The sequence below is a fragment of the Brienomyrus brachyistius genome, unplaced genomic scaffold (assembly GCF_023856365.1).
Source record: "Brienomyrus brachyistius isolate T26 unplaced genomic scaffold, BBRACH_0.4 scaffold49, whole genome shotgun sequence".
Classification (NCBI taxonomy): Eukaryota; Metazoa; Chordata; class Actinopteri; order Osteoglossiformes; family Mormyridae; genus Brienomyrus; species Brienomyrus brachyistius.
In genome coordinates this window covers 316155-343706 of record NW_026042324.1, presented here as the reverse complement: position 1 = coordinate 343706, position 27552 = coordinate 316155, and the positions used below count along the sequence as shown (strand labels likewise).

The following is a 27552-nucleotide window of genomic DNA, read 5'->3' as shown; positions in this document are numbered from 1 at the left end:
TGTCGACATTTATATTCGGTGATTTTTTTTTTTCTCCAATTTTTCTTCAAACGTTAGACTTTTTATTAATCACAAAAGCGTAGAGATAGGCGTTTTCATTATTATTTGAATATAAAGGGCGTTTCTTTAATTCTGGAAGCAGATGGGCTGATAGGCTTGTTTTACACATGAAACACAAAGCATTTTAATCTTCTTTGATTCGGTTTTCCTCTTCCTTTTAAGGTGCGCGTTCATTCTGGGAAATCCCACGTGAAGCTCATTGCAGCACATTATATTTTCTATCCACGTTTTTCACCTCAAGCTTTTGTACACTGATGTATAAACCAGTATAATTATCGTCATTTATAATATACACAATTTAACGTATTTTAATGGCTAAACATTTCGAGAACAGACGCGATTAATATTTGAATTACACGCAAAAAGATGACTGCAATATTTGTCAGAACACTCCAGCACCTACAATTAACTGTAACGGAGCCATTACAGCCGTCGCGTGAAATGTAGGCAGCATGGAAACGCGGAGCTCCTTAAAGATCTGGCTGCTGCAGGTATGATTTCCATCCTCATGTCTCAAAACTTGGCTTTATCAAGTCAGCTACTCGTTGGTCATTTCTCAGATGTGAGGAATGCTGTTGTATTGCTATGATCAGTATTTTTGTTGTTAATGACCTCAGTGTAACTTTTTGAAGGGTGTAAATATACTATACTTGCTGCGTGTGTGTGAAACTTTTTTTAAGATGGGCATTTAAGGATTCCCCCAATTCGCGATTCACTTCGATTCATGATTCAATCTTTCCACGATATATTTTTGAGGAAAAAAGGCTTAATTACCAAAAATGTAACACTTTACCACTTAATATATCTTTTGTTAACTTTAAAAAAAAAAGTAATTTTCTTAATTGCAGTATATAAACATTTGTAAAGCTTGCAGTAAAATGTAGTAGCCTGTTAACGCAAATATTATATTTATTCAAAATGAATAAAGTTTATAAATAGGCATTTTCTTGAATTATTTCGCCATTCCATAGTGTTATTTCTGAAGGTTGCATTGGTTGATTTCTGGTAGGGGGGCAGGCCTAGTTATTGCATTTTGCTGTATAAACAACGCAATTAAAGCTAGCAAAAACTTAGCTTTCGCAACCTAATCATTTTTAAGCTACTTTTTATTTCCACGATTCGAATAGTCAGATATGTACCGCGATTTATCCTCTTAGCCTAGTTTGAGCGTTAACCCATTTACTGTGCATTGTTATCCATGCTGTTATACTGTAGGTAGTCATCTCCAAACAGTTGGATTGAATTGCTAGGCAAACACGTGCTACTGCTCATGGTGAAGTTGAATGTGTAGGGATCCTGAGATTGCTTTTAGCCTAGAAAATGACTGGTTTGATTTCAGATGTTGTAGAGCAGTTGTCCTTGTCACCAACCCTGCTCCTGGAGACCTACCCCCCTGTAGAGCTTAGGTGCAGCAATAATTTGCTACACCTGATACTGAAATTCAGGCTTTTTTAGTGGCATCTCCATGTGTATCGTCTGTTTCTAGCAGCCGTAAGTGCTCAGCATATATGTGGGACGTCCTTCAGGACATCTGGAAAAGCATCCCAGGCGACAATCTCATGAAACTGGTGTAGAGGAGACCGGTGTAGGGTCAGTCAGTCCATGGCACAGTTGAGGTTAAGGGTCTTGCTCAATGGCCCAATTGTGCGATCACTCTGCCGACCACAGGATTTGAACAAGGAACATTCTGATTCCAAATCCACCTAGCTGCCCCACCCTGCCTAACAGAGAACTTAAATACGTTTTTGGTCAATGAATAAGCCATATGCCTGTTGAAAATAAACAGCATAGATCAGCATTAATTCCATGCCCAGCATAGCTGTTCTGGTCTTCCTGCACATGAACCTGGTCCACCAGCACCCAAAGACAACACATACCGGTATGCACAGCACGCTTTATACTGGTCATGCTGATAACCAGCTATGCTGCTCTGTGGTGTGTTTTCAACAGGGATATATTTTACAGTTTTGTTCTCTTATATGTTATATTGTCTGGCATCCCCTGGATTTACTGTAAATATTATAAAAATGAAACGATAAAATGTGATCTTAGTTTTTCCTGATTTTAACACAGAAAACAAAGCATGAAGCCTGTTTTTCTCTTCCTGTTCTGATTTTAAAATAATTTGGTTTTGAATTGGAGAATTCAAAGGACGAATGATACTCTCATTCATACATAGCTGGCTACAGTACTTATACTAAGTAGGGGTGAGTGATTTGATATTAGATTGTGAATTACTAAAATGCCTGTGGTCTGCATACATGGAGAGATCATCAGTATAGTGCTACAATGGACATTCTATCAGTGGCAGTTCTATGGCTCATACATAAAACTTTAGTTGTTTCAGCCAAATCGGTTTCAACACACCAATAAACCGGTAATAGCTAACAGTACGTAGGTTGATTTCTTCCTCCCTCCTTTTCACACCCTCATCCCAACATGCAACACGTTCCCTATTTGCCAATGTAGACATGGACGACGTGGAGGAGTTGGTCGATAATAACGGTTCATCTGTACTGTAATATGGAACCCGTTTAGATTTTCCAAAAATGACTTGGCACAAGCAACAGTTATTTGCAAAATTTTCAAATATAAGGTTCACACTTCGAATTCCGGCATGATAAACTCTTTTAGCCACCTCAAAAGGAAACGCTATTCTTTACGTTTTACCTTGTAGGGGTATATTTTTTAAAACAGGGGAATCAGGTTGGTTCCTGCTCTACAGGATACAAGATGATTGCTGCTTGGTAATACTGTTAAGTAACTTACAAAATAGTTTTAAAACCAAACATGAAGAATTGTGATAAGATCGTGGATTGTGATGATACCTGAAAAAAATCGTGATATTTTTGCTGTATTGCCCGCCTCTAATACTAAGGGTTGGTTCAGAAAACGATAGCAAATTAATGGAATGCATTTTCTATGAAATAGCCACTATGTCTCTTTATAACCTCCTTTGTCTTCTTTTCATACCAGGAAGGAAGCTTGCAGTATGTTATGAGCATCAGTAAGAACTAGAAATCTTTGTACAGATGTACTGTTTGGAACTGGCCCGTGCTGTAGAGGGCATTGCGGTCTGCAGTTGATTCTTGTAGTAAATATTTGGGGTTATTTCTCTCAAGTGAGTTATAAGCATCAGATTTACTTGTTGAGACCTGAACTTTGAGCAGCTTCCAAACAATTTCGTCACCCTCCAGTGTTGTAACATTAATATGGTCTAACAAAAGAGAAGTTTCACTGACTTGAGGCTGCAATTTCCTGCTATACAGGAAGATGAAATATTAAATGAGCAATATTTTTCCGCTCAAAACATCAATATTCTAAAACACTGTCTCCTCTTTCCTGTAATAAAGGATAGATTGCTACTGAACTGCTGTCTAATGAAGACATGCGTTCACTTCCGTGCTTTTTATCCCAGGTGTCAAATACGTGAAGAACATGGTGAATCAGGATTGGAACAGGAGGAAGACCAGGACCACTGAGATTACTTGCAGCCCAGGAAAAGACTGGTGCTTGATTGCAGACATTGTAGAGCAGCGGTCACCAACTCTGCTCCTGGAGAACTACCACCCTGCAGAGCTAAGGTACTACCCTAATTTAACACATCTGATACGGATAATCAAGTTTTGTAGTGGCATGCCTGTATTCAAACACTTCAACATAGCTGGCTCCAATACTTATCTGAATAAGGTGTGTTAAATTAAATCTGCCCCCAAGTTCTGCAGCATGGTAGCTCTCCAGGTGCAGGGTTGGTGACCATTGTTGTGAAAGGGTAGGGTTAGGGTAGTCCACTCAACTGAGTACATCTAAAGACAAACTGCTTGGTCATTATCATTGGCTCGGCAAATGTGATGCTGCTGTATTATTAATAGTTGTGTTTAGGCCTTGCATAACTTATACCGAATATCATAGCATGCAACTTTTTTTCTAACAGAAAAAGGAAGATGAACAGATGACGTTGTTGCTACCAAAGTAGGATACCTGAGTTAGCGTAAGTGTGCTTCAGTCTCTGGTTTATAAAAGAATAACTAACTGAAATGACACGTTTAACCTCATACATCACACACCAGTATTGAGTTTCACTCCAAAAAAAGTCGTCTTGTTTTACTTTAGCCTCATTTCCACCAGCACGGCACCGGTGCTGGACTTTTTCCCAATCCAGTACTGGTTCCATGCATTTCCACTGCAAAAAAGTCTTTGGGCCAGAAAAAAGAAATAGCTCCAGCACGGCACCACAGAAAAACTGGGCCCAGAATGTGGCACTGTAACGTCAGTTAACGTAAATGTGGGACAGGCTATAGCATCCAAGCCTTCTTTATATCTGGAAAATTCAATCCATAACCAATAGTTAGTCTAATAACGGTTCTGGCAGTGAAACAACTTTCGAGCTTATTAGTGGAATAAGGTTACATTGTTTTGTTTTTATTTTATTCTGAGAGAACCAAAGATCAATCTCTTGGGCAGATTTAATCCCAAAGTATAAATATGTCACAGGTTGAATAAATAAAATATTGTGGCGTTCGTGTGGCGAAGAGATCATGAGGCGGACTGCAAAGTTTAGTTTTTAGCAGACACTTTTATTGCATGATCCTTAAAAGGATGGCGGTAAAACAAATACTAAAGAATAAGCTCACTAATATACACAGATATGTAATATGTGACCCATCACCACGAAATGAGTCTTATGGGTGCAGTTCTACCAGTGCGATTTAAGACTCATTTCGTGGCGACGGGTCACATATGTGGATACAGACAATAGAGACAAGATGCAAAAAATCATACTCCGGAAACCTTTTTTCCGCTTCGGCAAAATAAATCCAAAACACAAAATACAGATTATTCTTTACTTTCACTTCTGCCAATGTACCATTTGTTCCATTCTTTTTTTAAACTGGTAGAAACGCATGCTGTATCTCAAAAGGCACCAAGGAAGAACCAGCCTACCGCTGGCACCAGCACCAGCTCTGTGCTGGTAGAAACGAGGTATTTGTAGCTGACCAAGACCTTTATAATTATGAAAGCTTGGATCTCTCTACTTGTGGTCATTTTCTTTTATAATACCTGAAGCTGTTCAGAGCCATGATATGTAATAGTTACATCCTTTTACATCTCTGTACTTGTATGTGCCGAACACCAGAGTATCCAGTCTTTTTGGAGACCTCGGATGGGGTACTGGAAGGCACCTTCACTGGGGACTCCATTGTCCTACTGGGGGACTTTTAACGCTCATTTAGGTAATGACAGTGAAACCTGAAATGGTGTGATTGGGAGGAATGGCCTGCCCGAACTGAACCTGAGCGGTGATCAGTTATTGAACTTCTGTGCTGAATACAGCTTGTCCATAACGAACATCGTGTTCAAACAATAGTGAGTTTATAGGTGCACCTAACACCAGAACATGCATGTTTATTGACAGCAAATTTTTTGTAACCGTGTCATTCAATCTGTCCGCATGTTTTAGACACTTGAGTGAAGAGATGAGCCGAGTTGTCAACTGATTATCACATGGTGTAGTGTTGGGTCAGGTGGGGGGGGGAAGATGCCGGATTGACCTGTTACACCCAAATGCATTGTGAGGGTATGCTCGGAATATCTGGCGGAGCCCCCTGCCCAGGAGATCTTTAACTTAGAACTTCTCTTGCATCCCAAAGGAGTCAGGGAAAATGGAACATGAATGGGCCATATTCCTGGACTGGGTTACTGAGGCAGCTATGTGGAGCTGTGGCTGTAAGGTTGTTGGTGCTTGTTGTGGTGGCAATCCCCGAACCCTGTGAAAGACACCAGTGGTAAAGTGAACTTTCAGGCTGAAGAAGGAGGCCTTCCTAGTTTGGTTTCCTTGTGGGACTCCTGAAGCAGCTGACTGGTACTGGCAGGCCAAGTGGAAAGCGGCATTGGCAGTCGCTGAATCAAGAACTCGGTTGTGGGGGGAGTTTAGTGAGGCTATGGGTAACACATACTGAATCCCTCAGATGTCAGCAACTACTAACCAGTATCACTTTGAAAAATTCTTGAACGTGCAGTTTACAATTAGCTGTGTTTCTCTCTCTTTCAGAACAACCTTCATGATCCTAACCAGTCTGGCTTCAAAGTGGCACATTCCACAGAAGACTGAACTCTTGGCTGTCACTGAGAATCTACATGCTGTCAAAATAGCCAAATTCTGTCCTCATCCTCCTTGACTTTTTCAATGACATTTGACACAGTCAACCACAACCACTCTTGTCTATCCTTATGAGTCTAGGAATTCATGGCTCAGCATGGCAATGGTTTGCTTCTTACCTAGAAGGCCAATCATATCAAGTGACATGGAAGGGATCCACATCAACTCCACACAGACATTCCACTGGCATCCCTCAGGGTTAAGTTCTTGGTCCTCTCTTTCTTCAGTTCTTGGAGCAGCTCTTCACCCAAACAAGGATACTGGAAAGTTCATTGGAGTTGCCCAACCAGTCTACATATGTTTTGTGGACGGCATCCGACTGTGTCCCTTGAGGGGGGGGTCCTGTGGTGGGAGCTTCAGGAGTGTGGGGTACAGGTTCTGTTGTTGTGGGCCATCAGGTCCCTGTATAAATGGAGTGAGAGTTTGGTTCACATTGCCAGCAGTAACTCAGACTCGTTCCCAGTGGGTGATGGACCCTGCCAGGGCCACCAGTCATTGATTCTGTTCATAATTTTTATGGACCGAGTTTCTAGACGTAGCCAAGGGGCAGAGTGGTTCTGGTTTAATGGCCTCTGGATCGTGTCTTTGCTTATTGCAAATGATGTGGTGCTGTTGGTATCATTGGGCTGCGACTTGTGCCATATACTGGAGCGGTTTGCAGCTGAGTTTGAGGTGGCCAGGCTGAGGATCTGTACCTCCAAGTCTGAGGCCATAGCTCTCAACTGGAAAAGGGTGTGTTGCCATCTCCTGATGGATGAGTTACTGTCTCAAGCAGAGTAGTTTATGTATCTCGGGATCTTGTTCACAAGTCAGGGAAGAATGGAGTGGGGAGTCAACAGGCAGTTCAGTGCAGCGTTGGTGAAGGCAAAGCTGTTGATTTACTAGTTTATCTGTACTCCAACCATCACGTATGGTCATGAGCTTTGGGTATTGACTGAAAGATTTAGATAGCGGATAAAAGGAGCAGAAATGAGTTTCCTCTGCAGGGCATCTGGGCTCAGCCTTAGAGAGAAGGTCAGGAGCTTGGACATTCAGATGGAGCTCAAAGTAGAGCCACTGCCCCTCTGCATCACAGAGCACATACACACTACCGGAAAGACACCAGTTAGTCTTGTTGCATGTTTTTGGACTAGAGGAGGAATTGCATGATTTTAAGAGCGTGCTTACTGCACACAGGGCGCACGTATGATTTGAACTATCAAACAAGGAAGTGCAAAGTAGCAGTGTTACAATTAAGAGCATGTACCTCTTAATATAGTTAAAAGGGATGTCACTGCCTTCATCTGGCCTGTGATGTAGGCAACTGAGAACAGTGCTCCATCACTGTCGTCCAGAATATGTCTACAGTAAGATGCCAAGTGGTATGTCTAGCAAATGACATGAGATGATGTTTTAAGGTGTGTGTTACTCTCCCTCCATTTGATTAGTCAGAATAGTTTTGTCATGTCTAGCAGCAGGCCTGTATGTGATTTTTAGCAGTTTTCGTCTTTGGCCTTTTACCCATGTCGCATTGGTGTTTTACAAGATTGTTTTTCCTCTGCCACACATCAGAAGATGGTCTCATTTTTGGTAGCTTTTGCCACTGCTGTATGAAGTGTTCTAGCAAGATGGCGCTAATTTCTTTAAGTGTTTGGTTTTACTCCCATGTCTCATCTGTTATATGCAACTTCTGCTTCCTCTTATTTCTGCTCTTGATTTGATTTCTTGTTTCCCTTGAGGTTTGGGGGTCTTTTATGGAGACTTCACTTTATGTATGGAGTTGACTAAGTTCTTCTGGCATAGATACAATGCTTCTGTTTTGTATCTGTGACAGTTGATACTACTGTTAGGGTCTGACCACCTTCCTTTGTACACCTGAGTTGGAAACTGCTGTACGGAGGCTGTTGAAGTGATATGACGCCATGCTGCTGGTATTCAGTTTTATATGAAATTCCTTGCAATGTAAATTCTTGCATCTTGATTTTTGGGATGAACGTGTATTTGTGATGTCTGTCAAACGTAGTGTATAATATCTATACTGGCTCTTGCAGGTTGTGGTTCTGGAGCTGCTGATATGAGGTGAAGTCTAAGAAAACGTGCCATGTGCTTCAAGATTACCATTGCTGCCCTGCATTACACCCCCTCACTCCTGTAGGACACCAAAGAACCTGAGATTCCCCAACGTCAGCGATCACATTATCAAATGTTTAGTTTCACAGCTGCAGAAAGATGTGCAGTACACCCAAGGGTAAGCCTGACTACAGTTTTCATTTGTTTTTAATCTTCTGTAAATATAAAAAAAATGGCTTTGCATAAGTTGCCATGGTATCTCAGATTTTACCAAAATTGTGAAATGTAATTTTTGTAAACAAAACAATGATTTTTGTCCAGAATTTTCACTGAATTAAGCATCCCAAGACTTTTACTGTGCACAATATATAGTAACAATTCTATACTGCTTGGACTGTATGGTCAAAGGCATCCATACATCTACATATTATTCTCATTAGGAAGCCAATGGTGTTATATTGGGATTCCGTGTTGGTTTAATTACATGTGTCTATCACTTGTTGGAGTCAGTAAAACAGTTCTTTGTCGAGTGACCATATAAGATGACTTTCCTTTTAAGTGTTCACTTAAATATGCATTTGTAATGCCAAAAAAACACAATTATAATGCTAGCAAATTTATGTTTTTATATAACTTGGTAAACTCTCCCTTTTGGCTCGTACGTGTATTAATATGAATTTGGTCCCCATGCTACTATAATGAACTCATGTCCTCTGGGAAGGCAGAAATTGAACAAACTGTCTTGCTGGAAAGGTGGCTTCCTATGATTGTGCCATGTTGGAAGCCACTGAGCTCTTCAGTATTTCATTGCCAATGATTGTTGTCATCAATGGGTAAGGTGCCAATTTCTTTCATTTATGACATGACACCTTTGTCATTTTAAAAACACGACTGCTTATTACAAATGTGACAAATGCGAGCTAAAGTATGGATTGCAAAAAAGGGTACTTGCAGGTCACATTTGCTGGAGTGCCAACTTTGGTCAGCTGGCTGGTTTGAGATTTTTAGTCTGCACATGCATTTATATGTAAGAGTTTTATTACCTTGTAAATCTGTAGGGTTTGCAAACTACCCAAATGGTTTTGATGTAGCTAATTTTAGGTTTATAGTGGAATACTATAAATTTGCAATAAGATTTCTTGCAAGAGCATCACACTAAATGTGAGAGTTGGTGATCCAGCACTTTTATTTTCTGAACATGGTAAGCACAGAACATCTGAATACTAAAATTCTGCCTATTGAAGCATTCATGCATGAACAGTCTTATGGAGGGCAAACAAAATCATGTATAAAGCGCGTAATATGGAATGTTCCTTCAAGTACAAGGAATGATAGCAAAGCAATTCTTACTGGTGTAATGCATCTTATAGGTGTTTTTTTTTATTGGAAAACTGGCGAAGTACTTTAGCATGGACTGCGTAATTCGTTAGGCCTAAGTTAGTTTTCAGTATGGTTAAATGGCTAAGCGAGTTCATACTAAATAGTAAAATTAGCCTGTTGGCTATCTTGGAACCGGTTTAAGTACAGTACAAATAGCATTACATGTAAATGGAATATCGTAAAGAATGGGATGAATCCAAGGCATGGTAGCTACCAGTTGAATGTATCTAACTATTAAACGCGACTTTAAAATTCATAAAGATTTTTATTTGGCTTCCACTCATTGCAAAACCCTTAATGCAGTCAATTAGCAACACAAGGGAAAGCTTTCAAGTTGCTTCCTCTTCCGGAAACATTGCCGCGAGTGAACATAATATTCTGACGTTTTCTTCGTTTCGGTTTTAAAAACTTAAACCCATTTCGTAGTTTAGCTAAGACAAACATCACGGAAAAGCTGCAGTGAGTAAATATACAGCCATTCCGAGTTTTGTGGCTTATGCCAAAATAAACACTTTCCTTAGTTTAATGGACGCCAAAATGGCGTCCAAACATTGCCCTTCAACTGGTGTGATCTCAACTAAGGTACGAATAGCGGGCTGAAAAAATAGATTGGCCGAACATTAGACCAACAGAGAGGCCTATTTCTTTGCGTCAGGCTTTCACAGCCAATCACAGCTGTGCAATGTCCGTTTGACATGCCCATCTGGAGTATGCTCATTGTTTCATACATGTTCCTGGGTTTCAGCAACATTGTACGTTTCCTGCCCTGATGCATGGTGGTCGGACGGAGGAATTGTTGGAAAATTTCAGAGGTTAGTATATAATTGTGTTTTTACCCAGTGTGCCTTATTTCTAACAGCCATCTCCAGCGGAGCAAAGTGTAGCTAGGCATTTCCTGCGCTGAAACAGCAACAGTAAAGAGCAAATAAACCAAGCACAACAGAAAGGAGTCAGTTTGGAAAAGGTTTTATTTATGAATTAGCTAGCTGCACTCCACGTTTTGTACGAGTTGAGCCGGGCGTCTTGCAATACAGTAGCTACTTCCCCCCTCCGCGAAACTAGTTTCCCCACGGTAACGATTAATTCTGTGTAAGACAGCTGTACATTCAATGCACATGTACAACGTGCGAAACTTTATAGTTCACTTATCACCCATATAACTGGCCATGCCTAGCTAGCTATATAGTCTAGTTTAATACTAAGGTCGGTACTCATAATCGTCACTATAATTCATAGGTCAGATTTTCTTGCTGGGCTAAAATAATATTTAAATATCTGTTGATTAGCTATTAACGGGAATAATGAGTATAATAAAACGTCTCACCTTCGCCAAGCTAACCAAGATTGCGCCCTTTTTCCTCCAGGTATTTTAGGTATCTAACAAAACAATATAAAGTTGAACTTAAGTAATTTTGTTATAATATTGTTTATAGAAGTGCTTTATCAGCTTTCACAACTAATATTTTTAACTAATTTGGGTAAACCGTGTTCTCAAACGCAAGACTGCGAAGATGGCTGCATTAGCTGTTCGCCGCAAACAGGCTAGTTAGTGAAAGTGCAGCGGATTTTATTTCCAGTGTTAGTGTTAGTAGTCGTTTAAACATTTTCTCAATGTAGTTTCATACTCGTATAATGCTTGGTTTTCAGAATCAGGTGAATATAAATTTTGTATATAAAACCGAGCATTTATTTAAAAGCTAATTGTAAACTTTGGTTATGTCCATTGCAACTATTATTGACGTTGATTATTACCATAAAGCGTAAGACTGCCTTATGCATTGTATCTCGAAGTGTTATACGTGCTCATTTCGACGGAGTTATTTCTCTAAATATCTCATTTTGGTGTATAACTCATTTAGTTCGAAGAATCTTATAGGTCATGGGTTCGAATCCCACAGCTAGCAGTGTCTTTGTCATTGCTGTAGGCCCTCTAACCCCAGTTGCTCCAGAGGCACTGACTGGTCCTGCTCTAAATTCCTCACTTATTTTGCTAGAATAGAAACACCTGATGGATAAATGTAAAATGTGAATGCACATACATACCATATGGTACCAAGCTGCTGTCTTGATGTCCATTATCCTTCAGTGGGTCATTGTGCCTTTTCCATCTACTCCCCATCAACGTTTTACATTTTTTACAGGAGACCGACAAGTCCAACGCTTTCAGTATTGCACACCATTTTTATGTTCTGTGAGCCTAGTATATGTCCACTAAACAAAGGGTTTCTAACCTTTTTACATATGTTTTCAGATCCTTTATTTAATCATTATAGTCACATTGAGAGGTCTTTTTTCCAAGTGATCCCTTTACAATCCCTCATGTTAAGTTGTTTGTATCTGAAAAAGATGAAAATGGTTATACTTATGAAATCGGCGGTTGATCGCCCAGCTGTTTCATTGGCCCATGATATTTTTGTATGGCGTAAACTGGTCCGCAAACATCAAGAGGTCTGGAACCCCTGCACTAAACCTTTGACCTATTTGCTATGTATATTTAAAGATGCTTGTATGTGTGTGTTTAGGGAAGTCATGCTGTTGGCTCAGATTAACCACGAATCACAGGGTGTGGTGGATTTACAAAATGGCGGAGGAGATGCCCAACATGTCACACTTTGTCTTGCTGAGGCGGTTACGGTTTCAGGTGAGGTTGTGCAGGATTCACAACTGTTTTGCTTTAAGCTACTCTACCTTGCACTGAGATTTTAATCCAACCTTTTGTCACTGATTTGTCTATATACAGTAAATCCTAGCTATTAGACGTAATTCAGCTAATTTTCTTTGCTTCAAAGATGGTAATCATATGGACAGCATGGACACTGTCAGTTTGCAGGCTGTGACACTTGCAGATGGATCGACAGCATACATTCAGCACAATCCCAAAGGTAAGATTTTCTTTGCAGTGTCTTCAGTAAACGTCTAGTAGATTAGACGACTACATTTTTTTGAGACAATAGTTCTATCTTGCAATAAGCGGTTGAATAAAATGAGATGTGGGGTGATCAGCCTTGCAGGAATGCAGTATTAATTTTGACAGCATATTTTAATTTTAGTCTTGCTCTTTTGATGAAAATGCAGTTAAGTTTTAGTAATCTGACATTAAAATTTCAGGATATTTAGGCAACTAAATATACAGAACGTGCCGTGATTGGAACTAGTAGGTGTAGCCATGGTTTAAAACATCGTTTTCACATTTCTTTGAAAACTTCTTCACTTAATCTGTGTACACAAACACACAGATTTCTCTACCTCTCTGCTCTAGATTTCTGAAGGAAATGTATGTAAAGCTGTTTTTATAGCATTGCATTAGGTTTGAAGATGTGATTTTTATGGACACAGATTTCACTGTTGTAATATGAAACATTACACTAATTCTAAAATGACTATCAATCACTAAATATAAGTAACGCAAATTTACTTGCATATGACGCTTCTGCATTCGTATTATAAGAGAAAAAGGCCAATGGAGAACTTGAACATAGAAAATTGAAGTGTGTTCTCAAACACTGATAAGTATCAGGAAATACCACCTGGGTAGTGCTGATTTCTGCATTTGGTTTGGTTCATTACAGTGAACTTCTCAAACATTTTAAAAGGAAAACTTGGCTATTTGTTCCTATTAATTTGTTGGTGCTTTTAATTTTGCGGTGTTCCCCGTTACTGCTGCTCCACATGGCTTGCACTGAGTCTTTTCTTTCACCTCAAATGTGAAATGTATCCATATTTCTGTGCGTTTTTCTTCTGCCTAAAGCCAACCCTGGCACAGACTAGGCTTGGGTAGTAGCTATCGTTTCATACCCTGCAGAGATTATAGAGCACTAAATGGTATTTGGATAGTTTTAAAGCAGCACTATTCCTGTATTTTCAAATATTGATATTTAAATGTATATTTTTAAATTTAAAGTTTGTTAGTATTAATACTATCTGCAAGGCAGATGAGTCAATGCAACGTAATTACGTTCTGATGCGCGCTAACCGGTGTATGTTCTGAATGACAATGAAAGTAGCTATGCTATTCTGTTCTAAAATTTGGCGAACTAGTAGGGGGTTCTCACTATAAAATTCACCTAAGCCTATCATAGATATGGAGTTTACAGCCAGACTTAAGAAAATGAAGAACATGGTTTATGTGCATGAAGCAGGTTAGATTAACATTATCCAGTTATTCACAACTACAGTCTACACTAATGAAAGATACTACTTCTCATTGGGTCTGTTTAAATGTCTCTTCCTGACATTTTCATCCTTTAATTTTTTCATTGACAGTAGTGTCAGTATGTTTCATACATTTCAGTCAGTTAACTAACGTTTTTGTCAATGAAAAATCAGCTAAATTAACACCGCAGGAAAATAAGTCATTGTGTTGTTTAGTTTCCATTTCAGATGGTAAATTAATGGATGGGCAGGTCATTCAGCTGGAAGATGGATCTGCCGCTTATGTTCAGCATGTGTCCATGCCAAAAGCAGGTCAGCCCCAGGATGCGTCGTCCTCCTATAGTTCTGTACTGCACATGTTACATTTTTATCTGGGAAGCTGTACTCGTATGTTTCTAAATTTTCAATTTTATAATGTATTGTTAAGGCTGACATGGTGGGATCTGAACTACTGACTTTCTGATCACAGGCCACATACCATGGCTGACAGTGATGCTGACGTTTGGCTCTTCAGCAAGGCCCTTAACCCCAATTACTTCAGGGACACTTGCTGACTCTATACCCATAAAAAAAAACTTGCGCTCACCTGCATATTTTTCTGTCTCTCATGGGGAGTAAGATGGGGCAGTCTAAAACTACTTATTCATCACAGTGAGAGAATCGTATCAATATTAGGTTCTATGAAGCATGTGAGACCTACAATGGCCTAGCCATCTTCTCATACTTGACGTGAAATGTTATCCTTTTCCTCACATTTAATTCCCACAATATGTGTGATGCAGGAAGTGACAGTCTGAGACTGGAGGATGGACAGGCTGTGCAGCTGGAGGACGGAACGACGGCTTACATTCATGCGCCCAAAGGTATACCTTATCCTGCAGCAAACCCTGCCTGTATTCGCATTCTCTTATCCATGTACATTTCTAAACTCTGAATTGCTTGTTTACATGTAGTATTTGTTTAATGGTGCGGTAAATTCTGGAATGCCCCAAAAATGTGTACCCTTCTCTCTTGTCCTCCCTCTTTCCTCTCACTGCTGTACATATCAGAAACGTACGATCACGGTGCCCTGCAGGCCGTGCAGCTGGAGGACGGCACCACGGCGTACATCCAGCACACCGTGCAGATGCCCCAGTCCAACACCATCTTAGCTATACAGGCAGACGGCACCGTGTCCGATCTTAATGCCGAGGGCACCATCGATGATGAGACCATTAGTGTTCTAGAGCAGTATGCTGCCAAGGTGGGTCACTGTAGACTCCTTTTTGAGCATGTGCTCTGCACTGTCTTTGTTTATAAAACAAGGCTGTGGCTTGAAATGAGGTCCATATGATCCATTTAAATGAATGCTTGAGTTGTTCCCCCCCCACCACCCCCACCTACGTTTCAGACAGAGACTGCGGAATGTGTCAGTTCAGGGCTGGTCAGCAGGAACGAATCAGATGGGGCTGTTCAGATGCAGGTAAATTTTAGCCTGTGCTGAAATCCAAACTACTCCAGTGTTGCATTTTCTTGGTGCCCAAAGAGGAAGCTTATGTGTATTTCTCTGTCAGATCGTCGTCCAAGGCCAGGAAGCCGCTCGTGGCATAGTGAAGGTGCAGCCACCAGGGGAGAAGTCCTTCCGCTGCGGCTACAGCGACTGTGGGAAACTCTACACCACAGCCCACCATCTGAAGGCATGGTTTCAGAGGGACTGCAATGACTTGTTGCTTTCCTCTACAAATTGCTGGATACTCAACTTCTGCTTCATTTGCAACAGTGATATAAATCACTTTCTAGTAGACTGAAGACAATTGCCATAATATTGTATAATTATTAGAATATTTCAGAATCTGCGGAGTTAAAACCCAATTAAAAGCATTTTTGTTGTTTGTAGTACAACAGTCAGTTGGGACTTTCTGTGTATATGCAGGTGCATGAGAGATCGCACACAGGAGACCGACCATACCTGTGTGACCACCTGGGCTGTGGTAAAAAATTTGCCACAGGTAACAAGCTTCAGTTTGACTAGCTTGACTGGCTGGTCATAAACTGATCATTGTCGTCATGAATTGTTCGGACTTCTGTTTTTCGCTTGAATTTCTCAGAGATATTGTTTCGTTTGTTCTTGCTCCAGGGTACGGGTTGAAGAGTCACATTCGGACACACACTGGAGAGAAGCCATACCGATGTCAGGAGACAAACTGCCGCAAGTCCTTCAAGACGTCTGGGGACCTCCAGAAGCACATCAGGACCCACACAGGTAAACGCCTACACTGTACCTTTTGAATACTGACACTCTATCAACCTTTCATGTAATTGCTCTAGGTTTTGTGAGGGATCTGTGTTGTGTGATAGCTAAATTGGTTTTGCTAGACAAATTATTAGGTTTGATCGAACGGCGTTTAACTGTAAAGATGCTTGTACACTGCCTTGGGACAGTAACTTTTTCAATATGCTAATGAACTGTCCTATTTGTAGGAGAAAGGCCATTCATGTGCCCTTTCGAGGGTTGTGGGCGGTCCTTCACCACCTCAAACATTCGCAAGGTGCATATTCGCACGCACACGGGGGAGCGACCCTACTACTGCCCCGAGCCGGGCTGCGGACGTGCCTTTGCCAGCGCCACCAACTACAAGAACCACATGAGGATCCACACAGGCATGTTGCTGGCCGCCTTCTGCTGATTTGCTCACTTCTGCTTGATGATGATGATGATGATGATGATTTGATATCATTGGAATATCAGTGGCCTTGACACACAATATTATTGAAGTGTTAATTGGTAACTTTGCCTTTTAATTGCATAACTATTGATAATGGTACCACAAAATCCCACGCTTTGGCCTATAAGAGCTCATATTCACATTAATAAAATGTTTGCCGTCCATATGAGGTCCATAAGACTTCTCAAAAACTTCTATCCCAAGTTATTGCAGAAGTTTTTGCTCAGATGTAGAAGCTATAAGGAAGCTGGATTATCTCTTGGTAACAAGACGTGGTTCGGCGTGAATTTAAAGCTTTGCATTTTCATCACGCTTCATTTAATAAACCCCAGTTAGAGTCTCTAGTGTACGTGCTTCCAGACAAACATTTTCCTCCAGAGGGTCATATGGCAGAGTTGGTCGTTGCATCAAAAAACATCTGGACAGAAAAACAAACACGTTGGTGAGAACAATGTGTCACATACTTAAAGCGAAGTGACCACCTCCTTCGTTTTGTCATGCCATAACCTAAGAGTATGCAGAATGTTTTCAATGTAGCAGCCACATGCAGAGTGCAAATAAATGTATTGTGGCAAGTCCTCCTTAATAAAGGAGATGGTAGATTAAAAAGTTATGTAGTAATTTTAGATTTAAAAATAGAAATTGATTTCATACTAGCAGTGGTACAAACAGGGAAGTCAACTATTTAAATGCATGCATGCCATGGCAAAGATTACATGGTTACAACTATTACTAGTAACAGAGATGTCCGAATACACATTCATTTACACTAAAGTGTGGTACTAACTTGCTGGTAACGGCACAATCTGTGCTGCTGAACAACCCACATTTGTCAGCCAGTCATGGACAGTGGATGGAATGAGAACAAACAAATGTTTGCCTTGGGGACCCTGCAGACAAGGTGATGTGCAGTGATTACCACACATAACTCGTATGTCAGTGGTCCCCGTTTTCCTGATGATACTGTGGGCTTTTAGGCTACATTTCTGCTTTCTTTAGCAAGATATCTGTTCTATAAGAATTTCAGCATCCTAATGTAGATGATCAATGGCTTCTTTTTTTAATGTTGATTTTTAAGTAAGGAATAATTGACGACGGGCCGTTGAATTATTAGAAAATATAATAATTTTCTACGCTTCGCGTCGTGGCCGCATTACCACCTCGGGTGTGCATTATTTTCTAATAATTCAACGGTCCGGAGTCAATTATTCCGCTTATACTACGGTTGCCACACCTCAAGACATCGATCAGATGATATATTTCAAGGGATTCGTCCGGTTTTTCTACTTAAATCGCTATAGTGAGTAGGATTATTTCTTCCGCATCTCATCCAACGACTCTTGCTAGCTCCAAAACGTCATTTTAAAGCTGGCAATGGAGGCTTGAGCCGTTGATAGCAGACTAATGCAGTTAATAATGAAGTTATTAGAAAGAGAGCAAGAGAGACAGAGACACAGAGAAAGAGAAACAGAGAGAGAGAGAGAGCTTGTATGAATTAGGCCACCTCTGTGTGTCCCTCAACAGTGTTCTGAAGCACCGTCTCTAAACTGTAAGTCTGCTTTAAGGTGCAGCGCTGTTATTACCTCGCTAGTGAGAAATGTCATGTGTAGCCTTTAAGTTGGTACACTAGGCTAACTAATACTGCTGCAGCCCAGTTGTTGAAAGTTTCATATTCACCGTAAATATTAAAATTTACTTTCGGAAAATCGTCTGTCATGTTGTTGTTTTTGTTAGTCCTGTGTGCTGTATAGGTACTGTATGCTAATTTCCGTTATTAGTTAACTATGCGAAGTGATATGGAACTGTAATGCGGTCAAGAGAGCTACCTGGAACTACGTTCGCCGTGCGTTTATCTGAAAATAATTGCACACCTCAGAACGTTCGTCAGCCAATCAGATTCAAGCATTCAACGGTCCCGTAGTATAGTCTTATTTAATGTGAACAATTTATGGTGATATTTAAAAACGACTTTGCAACTTTTGAAAATTGCCTGTCAACCAGCCCCACTAGAAATAAAATCCCAGGTATTAGGGGTTCTGTTGGTGATTTTGAACACAGCTCCTTTACTTCATAGTGTACTGCTGGCCACTGGATCCCTCATATTGTATAAAATACTGTATAAACTGCTTAATGTTTTTTTTGTGTGTACGAGTTAATAAACACTAGTGGCCATTCAAAGATTAGCTAAAACTTTACGGAGAAATATTGGCCACAATACTCCCCTACCCCCAGGAATTAAGTGTATAGTATAAGCGAGGCTGATAATGATGGACTGATAAAACATGTAGCATTTTAAAATCACACGTCCTCTGAAGAAAGTTCTCCAAGAGAACTTTCTTGTAGACTTGCTGCTGTTGCTGTTCCAGTCCAGCCTGACTTCGATGTAGAAATGGCACAGTACTCTGCCATAGCATCTGCACTCTCCTGCAACCTGTACTATGTGTCGGAATGATGTCGTGCAGTGCTTTGGGTCACAGCATAACCTGTGATAGGCCTGATGACCATCCAAAGCACATCTGTCTTTTGTGAGAGGGAGCATTTGTTCGGGTTTCTGAGTTCCCTCACCCCATGTCTGCAGGAGAGAAGCCGTACGTGTGCACAGTGCCAGGCTGCGACAAGCGCTTCACCGAGTACTCCAGTCTCTACAAGCACCATGTGGTGCACACGCCCTGCAAGCCCTACAACTGCAACCACTGCGGCAAGACCTACAAGCAGATCTCCACGCTGGCCATGCATAAGCGCACGGCTCACAATGACACGGAGCCCATCGAGGAGGAGCAGGAGGCCTATTTTGAGCCGCCAACAGGTAAGGACCTGTCTGCTCGCAAAGTGCCACTTTATAACACAAGCTATGCACCCTATGCATAAATATTAGGCAAGTGTGTATTTGGCTTGTATCTTCCTCACAATAGTACTAGTCCAGATTTATCTCCAGTTAAAAATGGACTGTTTAAAAATAGAGCATGGTCAGTGTTTGGTCTGAGTACTTTAATGCTGGGAGAAAAACTGGAAACCTTAGATACTACAATGTGCAGAATTATTAAACTATCATTATTAAAATGTGCCAAAAAAGGTCTTGGAGAAACTGGAAGGGGGGACAAAATGCTGAAGTGCAGATGAAACATCAAGAATGGGCACATGGACCATTTTAAGACTGATTTTCCAATGGTTTTGAGGACAGAGGAGATGAGTGATTCTTGGTGGAGCATGTGAATGGGCCCATGGATGGACAACTTAAAACGGCAAAAAAAGTGGTTGGAGGGGTGATATGGGTTGCAATTATCAGTGACTTGCGGATGGTATAGAAATTAACTAGGATCTACCAATTTCTAGATGCCACCTTCTTCACATGCTGGTACGGGAAGAAGTCTGTAGCTTTCAGAAAGGTTATGATATTCATACAGGACAATGCTCCTTCCCATGAATCAGTATTCCATAGATTGGCCAAGAAAGACTTGAAATTTGATCAAATTACGAATAGTATAGAATAGAATATATCTTTGTCATTTGTAGATACAACAAAATTTGAATGCCCAACTTCCAGTGCAAAAAAAAATAAAAAATTTACTTCATATTGCACAAAGTTCACGTTTTTTGCCATGTTAAGTGCTATTATGGCTTTGGGATAGAAACTGTTCTTTAGTCTATTGGTCCTTGTTATCATCACTCTGAACCGTCTGCCTGAGGGCAGCAGTTCAAAAGTAGTGACCTGGATGAAATTGGGTCTTTTAGGATGATTTGTGCTTTTTTTAAGACAGTGGGATCTATACAGTCCGTCCAAGGAGGTGAGTGAACTGCCAGTGAGTTTCTTGGCAGTGTTGGTGACCCCTTGAAGCACCTTCCGTTCAGCAGCTGTGCAGCTGGTAAACCATACACAGATGCAGTAAGAGAGAATGCTCTCTATTGGGCATTGGTAGAAGGACACAAGCAGCTTCTGTGTAAGATGGACCTTCTCAGGAAGTGTAATCTCTGCTGTGCTGCCTTCTTGAGAGCGGTGGTGTTGGCTTTCCAGGACAGACTGTCCTCGACGTACACACCCAGAAACCGCAAAACCTTTCCACACATTCCCCATTGATAAAAAGGCGCTGGATGTCACTCTTTTTCCTCCTATAGTCCATAACCAGCGCCTTGGTCGTAGATATGTTTAGGACCTGTTTTTTGTTTTTTTTTTTTTTTTTTGGAACAACACAGTCGTTCCACCTCATCACGGTTAGCACTCACCCCCACTACGGTGATGTACGGGTGAAGAGCAGGGGACTCAACACAGCCCTGGGAGGAGCCAGTGCTGAGGCTCGGGTCTGCAGAGATGTGAGAGCCTCCTCTAACCCCCTGGGAGTGATTTGACAGGAAGTCTTTAATCCATAGGCAGATGGAGTAAGAGAGACCCAGGTCTAATAGCTCGGACACCAGTCTGTGAGGAAGGATGGTGTTTAAAAGCAGAGCTAAAATCTACAAAAAGTAGTCTAGCTTAGCTCCCTTGCTGCTCCAAATGGGTCAGAGCAGTATGGAGGCTTATTGCTATGGCATCCTCTGTACACCTGTTCACTCTATAAGCAAACTGGTTACAGGTTTAGTCTACCTGGGAGTAATGTGTCTATGGAGCAGTTTCTCAAAGCACTTCATAATGATTCGTGTAAGAGCCACAGGACGGTAATCACTGCTTGACTTAACCACCACTGAGAACTACTGGGCCTGATAAATGAGATTTACCAATGTGGTAAGCAGTGCACTTCTCAGAGCAGCGTCTCGGCTAATATAAGATGGGATTAAATTCAAAAGCTGGCTGGTTCAGTGGACAACAAGCTCATGATGGCCTTTGAGAAGAAAGGTGGCTATACAGGACTGAGTAATTGAATTGTATAGAACAGCTGATTTAGTTTATTGCTTATATGGACAGAATAACTAAAACTGATGGTGGAGGAAAAAATCCACTTAGTTTCTGACTGCTTGATTCAGTATGCATAATTGTGTTCCTTTTATTCTTATTTGTGGCAGACTAACATTTTCTCTGAATCAAACAGAACTTATGAATTCTTTTATATGTCTACCCAACTTGCTAAAAATTCTCAGGGATAGTACTTGCTTAATACTTTTGCACATAGTGTACATTATGGTATATTGAGACTATATAGGGAAAAATGCACAATAAAGGGCAGTTGCACATAATGAATTTATAATGCAGTGGTATTCTGCATTAGATCGTGATTGTTTAAACCATTATCACAGTATACCGTGTCACAACATTAACATTCGTGAAGAACACATTAATGATGTAATACTAGCAGATGAAATATCAACTGTTACATTTAATGTTCAATGTTCACATTCATTCTGATTTAATTTGTAAAACTGACAATTTGCTGTTTTCATAACACATGCCACAGTGGGGGTGGTACAGTGGTTAGCACTGTAGCCTCACACCTCTGGATTCAAGTCCCTGCCAGGATTCCATGTGTGTGCATGTTCGTCATGGAGTTTCCTCTGGGTACTCTGGTCCCCCCCCAGTCCAAAAACATGCTGAGGGTAACTCTTGTTACTAAATTGCCCGTAGGTGTGTATGTGTCGGTGAATGGTGTTTGAGTGTGCCCTGCAATGGGCTGGCACCCTGTCCTGGGTTACTCACTGCCTTGTGCCCATAGTCTCCAGGATGGGCTCCAGACCCCCAGCAACCCTGAATAGGATAAGCAGGTTCAGAAATTGGATGGATGCCACAGTGGACAGCTTCTTAGCTAATACAGAGTGAAGATATCTATGTATTCTCAGGAAACTGAGGATGCAAGTTAACATTAAAGGGGCAAATTACACCCACCACAAAAATGGTGTATGGTCTCATTTTGGGTTCAGAAAAAAAATTATGGTTAAGAGTTATGGTTGAGAATGTCTTGCCAAATTGTAGAGCATGTGGTAAAGCTATTGTAACCCTGTGCTAAACCATTATGTACCAAACCACATTTGTCATGCTGGGACTTATTCATGCCATTGTAGCCCTGATTGTAGAAGTAATACAAGCCAGCTACAGTAATCAGAATGGGTCTACTTCTGGTTTTCATGGTGGTTTGGGTATGTGCTGCACTTGCAGTGGAATATGAGGAAACAAACAAGGGTGACAGGACTGCTTGGCAAGCCTTAAACCTGACTATGATGCAGTCCTGAAATGTTTGCTTAAGTGGCCATGTTTCATTTTGCTATTATGCTTCAGATGCCATTGATGATCCTGCCGTGACCTATGTTCCAGAGATGGAAGAGGAGGATTCTGGATCAGAACACGTGTCCTCTGAGACCGTGGAGGCCATTGGGCATCAACACGTGGCTCTTATCACACAAGATGGAACTCAGCAGGTAACTAATCTTTATGTGCTTAGTTCTGGAAATTTTCAGTAAATTTCTACCTCCACTCCTCAGTGAACAGATGACATGAATAATGCAGGATTTTCCAGTCTGAGGTCGGGAGACCTGCTTTAAGCCTAATGCAGTATTATACTGTTCAGAAAACTGCACATGTAACACAACCTTTTTTACATTTCAAATCCAAAATTCAATCCAAAATGTGAATGTTGTTGTTGTTGTTGTTGTTAACACTAACACAAATACTACCATTAGACTAGATTCCAGTGATGCCTTGCAAATTGAAAATACTTTTAAGAGTAAAAATATTCACATATTTGGTTTTGCAGTTCTAAGCCACAGTGCATGGAGATAAGTGCAAAGATTCTGGTAACCAGGAGTATTCCACCCTCTTACTGATGTACTTTAAATGATTGTTATTGAATGTATCACACGTTTCCAGGTGGATCGTGAAACACTGGACGCAATTTTGTCGTGTATTTTTCTACTTGCACTTACATGCATACACTAGGTCAGGGGTCTCTGACTGAACTACCTGACCAGGTGACTTGCTGAATTGGTAACCATTCTACACTTAATGGTATAGATATATGAGTTTTTAGTAACAGTGGCCAAGAATTGGTTTGGAATAATACGTCTCAGCCTGCATGGTAGCATATAAGCTTGTCTGGACTATGCAGCTGATTACACAGGATGTTCACATTGTTTTGAATGAAAAGGGGGAAAAGAGATGGCAAAAATGTATGGATTCATTCTTAAGCACAATATGGGTCACAAACATACCATAATCCATCAATTTTCTCTTTTTAATATTAGTTTGAAGAGAGACAATTAAGTTATGCAAGTTGTGATAATGTTTAAAATGCCTCTGGGGCAGTTCATCATTGTTTAATTATCCATCTATTTCTGTAATTAACAAGAGTGTATCATTAAATCTAGGACAATAGATGCAGAGAAAATGACAAAACAAAGTGAACAAATAATTATGGAGCCCCCAAGTGGTCAGGGTAGGAAAATGTTTTTTATAAACTCTGTCCATCCACCGCCAGTGTCATTAAGCAAGACAGCTGGACTGTTGAACATGAAGTGCACACACAAAATTAAAATGTATTGCAAACATTGAAAGATATTACCACTGGAAAACTGCATATAAAGCTAACTTTACCACGGTGTTGGAGTTGAGGTTTAAACTAGAACCTGCTTTCTGGAATATTTCAGTATACAGTAGATCTAGTAGAGCACACACCATCAAGCAAGAATACCAGGTATACCAGGTGGTGTAGGCCTACCCAAATGTGGTTGTGGGTTTAATCCTTAACTATGACACCACGGTAAGGTTATATTTATATTCAGTTTTCCAGCTGTAATATCTTTCAATAAAAGCAAGCAGCACCCCTTAACTTTCCAACTTTCTTTATGGGCAAATTTCAATTAATATTAAAGAAAATATATTTTTTTTATGTATTGTGTGTGCACTTCACATTCAATAGCCCAGCTGTCTTGTATACAGTTGCTGGTGATGAATGGACATGTCTGTATCGTTTACGTTTATTCTTATTAGTCCATTAATTCTGTTTTGTACTTTTAAATGGAAATAGAACAGTTATTAGTAACGCAGAACTATTGCAAGGGAACGGAAAACTGTTTAAAAAAAAAAATGTTTTCCCACCCTGGCGCCTTAGGTGCTCCATAAAAATGTACATCATATACAAAACGTTTATAGTGAGTTGCATGCAATAAAGTTACAATTAAAAAAACATTTGATCTAATGTCATAAGATCTTTGCACTGTGACAGTAGTGAGATTTTTGGCTATTTATGTAGGGAGAATGGTTGAACAAAAATTGAGTTACAGTTTGTAATACAGTGATTAGTACTGTTGCCTCAACTCTGGAACTGGGGTCCAGATTTCTGCCATGGCTCCATGTGTGTGCAGTTTGCATGTCCTCCCTGTGGTGGTGTGGGGTTTCCTCTGCATAGTCTGGTTTCCCGCCATGGTCCAATATTATGCTGAAGGTAATTGGAGTTACCAAATTGCCTGTAGGTACGCATGTGTGAGTGACTGGTGTGTGTGTGTGTGTGTGTGTGTGTGTGTGTGTGTGTGTGTGTGTGTGTGTGTGTGCGCTCTGCAATTGGTCAGTACCCCATCCTGGGTTGTTCCCTGCCATGTGCCCATAACCTCCAGGACAGGCTATGGGTACAGTTGATTTTGGATGGATGGATAGATGGATAAGTAAAGCACTACTTCACTGTAACATCAATTTTTTTTGTTGTTGATGGATTCCCTTTTTTGTGAGAGATCAAATGTATGTGTAGTAATCTATTGCCATGCTTTTGTTTTCAGAATGAAAGGGTTTCATTTAAGTTCACAATACAATTAGTCCATGTTTCACAGTTTACTTAATGGTAAAATCATTGAGGCTGTAACCCCCTCTTCTTGCTTAATAAATTATACTTCTTGCACAGCCACGCCTTCATTTTGAGTTACATGTGGTGGACGTGACCTCGCTGATGAGGGTAGAATACACAACTTTTCAAGTGCTTTTTTGACATGTGTGCCTGATGGACCCTTTAATGTTTTTAGTTTTTGAAGAATATTAATTTCTTGTGGAAATCAGCAAATGTATATGTCCCTAGGTCAGTATATCCCAGGCAGATGTGCAGGCGATGGGAAACACAATCACCATGGTCACTCAAGACGGCACAACCATCACTGTGCCTGCCCATGAGGCGGTTCTCTCTTCGGAAGGAACGCACTCCGTCAGTATGGTAGCAGCTGATGGGACGAATGAGCAAGTATGTTTCCTAAGCATTTATATGACCTGGTCCTGTCAGGTGTTTGTTAGAATGTTGTAGTGGGAAAATGTAAGCAAACTTAAAGGGAATTTCCTTTTTTATAGTCTTGTGAAGTAGGGCCTATCTAGTGATTAAAAAATATCTATATTTCACTGTTGTGTTTCTGGGTATTTCCTGAATGAGTTTGGGAAAGCACCTTTTTTTAACTTGGCTTGAAAAGCTGTCTTTCTTAGAGCCTTTGGGACTTAAACATGATAGTACTTGTTTTGTACTTCTGTGTTGTCTCCCTGCAGGTAACCATCGTGACTCCAGAGTTAACATTCCATACTACACAGGCTGAGCTCGTCCAAGATCATGAGCACCACCTAGTGGCAGCCAGTCCGCACCCCGTCACCTTATTAGCCACGTCCAATGGCACTCAGATTGCAGTACAGGTAGGTCACCGAGAAGCTATTCGCACAAGAATGTGGAGTGAGCCATGCAAGTATTTTACCTCATTTGTAGCCCTATCAGATTGCGCAAAATGTTGGTCATAGGCTAAGAAAATATGCAAAACCATATCTCTGTGCTTTGACAGGAAATGTTCATAGGGACAGGATACACTGTGTATTTTTTAAAGCATGCACTGGATGTAGGTTTATGACTTTGTGGGCAGGAGTGTGGATGGGTTGAACCCACAAGAGGCCCTACTTTTTGAAGGGGAATGCATTTTTGAGAGATTTACATGATATAGCTTCTAATAAATTTAGCTATAAATTAAGCTATAGAAGCATTTATTGTTGCTTATCAGAGTCTCCAGCAATTGAATTGAGGAAACGCCTGTTAAGGTGTTGGGTTTTTTTCCCCTCCCTTTCTGTAACATTTTTAACCACCTGTCATTGCACTACGTTAAGCCTTTGAACAATTGCCTTATGTTAAATTTAGCAGTGATGTTATTAGCTACAAGTCATAATACCCCTGTATTGCACAAATTGATTTTGCAATTAAGCAAACAAATAATTCTTCTAGACTGTGATCATATGAAGGAGACCCATCTGCTGTTGGACAGCCTAGGTTCTGTTTCCATAACAGGAATTACAGCCTTGACTGAAGCGTGAATGATTCATTTCATTACCAACTTTAAATTCCTTGTAGCTCAGTGAACAGCCATCACTGGAGGAAGCCATTCGAATAGCTTCACGAATACAGCAAGGAGAAACTCCCGGGCTGGAAGAATGAGACGGCTGCTGTTTTTGCTTCTAAAGAAAATTTCAGGGAAAAAAACTGCAGATGTTTTTGGCTGCTTGCTTGTTTAACAGGGCTCTTGCAGTTTGCTTACTCACAGGTATTGATACTGAATATGTGCATATTTTAAAATATGTACCTGGCAACTACTTTTGGATAAGCATTCACTTTAAAAAGTTTGTGAAATTTGGAACACTGAATAATTCCACTGTCTGAACTACCTAAACTTTTTTTTTTTTCATTTTTATGATAAATATATACTTCTGTATATATGCAGTCAATGTAAATTGTGCATATTTTACCTTGGATTATGTACAAATAAAGCATTAAGCTTTAGTTACCTGGAATTAAAGCAATGCATCTCTTGTATTCTTTTCATTCAGTTTAAACTGTTTTTCAATATTATTGGTATATAGTTGATTTTCAGTTTTAAAACAATTTTAGAATATTGCACATTAGGTATACATTTGAAACGAAGGAAAACCACGTATTAAGATGCCTACTTGGGAAATGAACTACTGTACTATAAATGTTTCAATCTTAATGTTTGTACACTGGAAACACCAGATTTAGACAGGACCCGCCGTCAAAATATGTACCTGTTTAGTCCTAATAAACTTGGAGGACAATTATTAAGGAAAACGGTCCTGTGTAGTAATTTTACCTCTCAGTTTCAACTATC

The 27552-nt window shown here is 40.4% G+C and overlaps 1 protein-coding gene across 3 annotated transcripts; it reads left to right on the top strand.

Moving 5' to 3' along the window:
- The first annotated feature begins 91 nt into the window (after positions 1-91).
- LOC125723496 (zinc finger protein 143-like) lies at positions 92-27552 on the top strand. Of its 3 annotated transcripts, none has more exons than XM_049000127.1 (21): positions 92-551; positions 3479-3644; positions 3995-4051; positions 6113-6418; positions 8251-8447; positions 10395-10461; positions 12172-12290; positions 12439-12531; positions 14018-14113; positions 14584-14664; positions 14851-15044; positions 15192-15263; positions 15355-15477; positions 15714-15789; positions 15918-16043; positions 16262-16441; positions 19085-19312; positions 22706-22845; positions 25488-25646; positions 25940-26080; positions 26781-27552. In XM_049000127.1, the coding sequence occupies exons 5-21, from the start codon at positions 8429-8431 to the stop codon at positions 26862-26864; spliced, it is 1998 nt and encodes a 665-aa protein (XP_048856084.1). In that variant the 5' UTR covers positions 92-551; positions 3479-3644; positions 3995-4051; positions 6113-6418; positions 8251-8428; the 3' UTR covers positions 26865-27552. The 3 variants fall into 3 exon arrangements, with proteins under 3 accessions (XP_048856084.1, XP_048856086.1, XP_048856087.1); XM_049000130.1 differs by having other exon boundaries at positions 94-551; positions 22742-22845; XM_049000129.1 differs by lacking the exon at positions 6113-6418.

Coding starts and splice junctions, on each gene's coding strand:
- LOC125723496 (XM_049000129.1), top strand. Junction 15,045..15,191: donor TAGAGCAGTATGCTGCCAAG/GTGGGTCACTGT, acceptor CCTACGTTTCAG/ACAGAGACTGCGGAATGTGT. Junction 15,478..15,713: donor CCACAGCCCACCATCTGAAG/GCATGGTTTCAG, acceptor GTGTATATGCAG/GTGCATGAGAGATCGCACAC.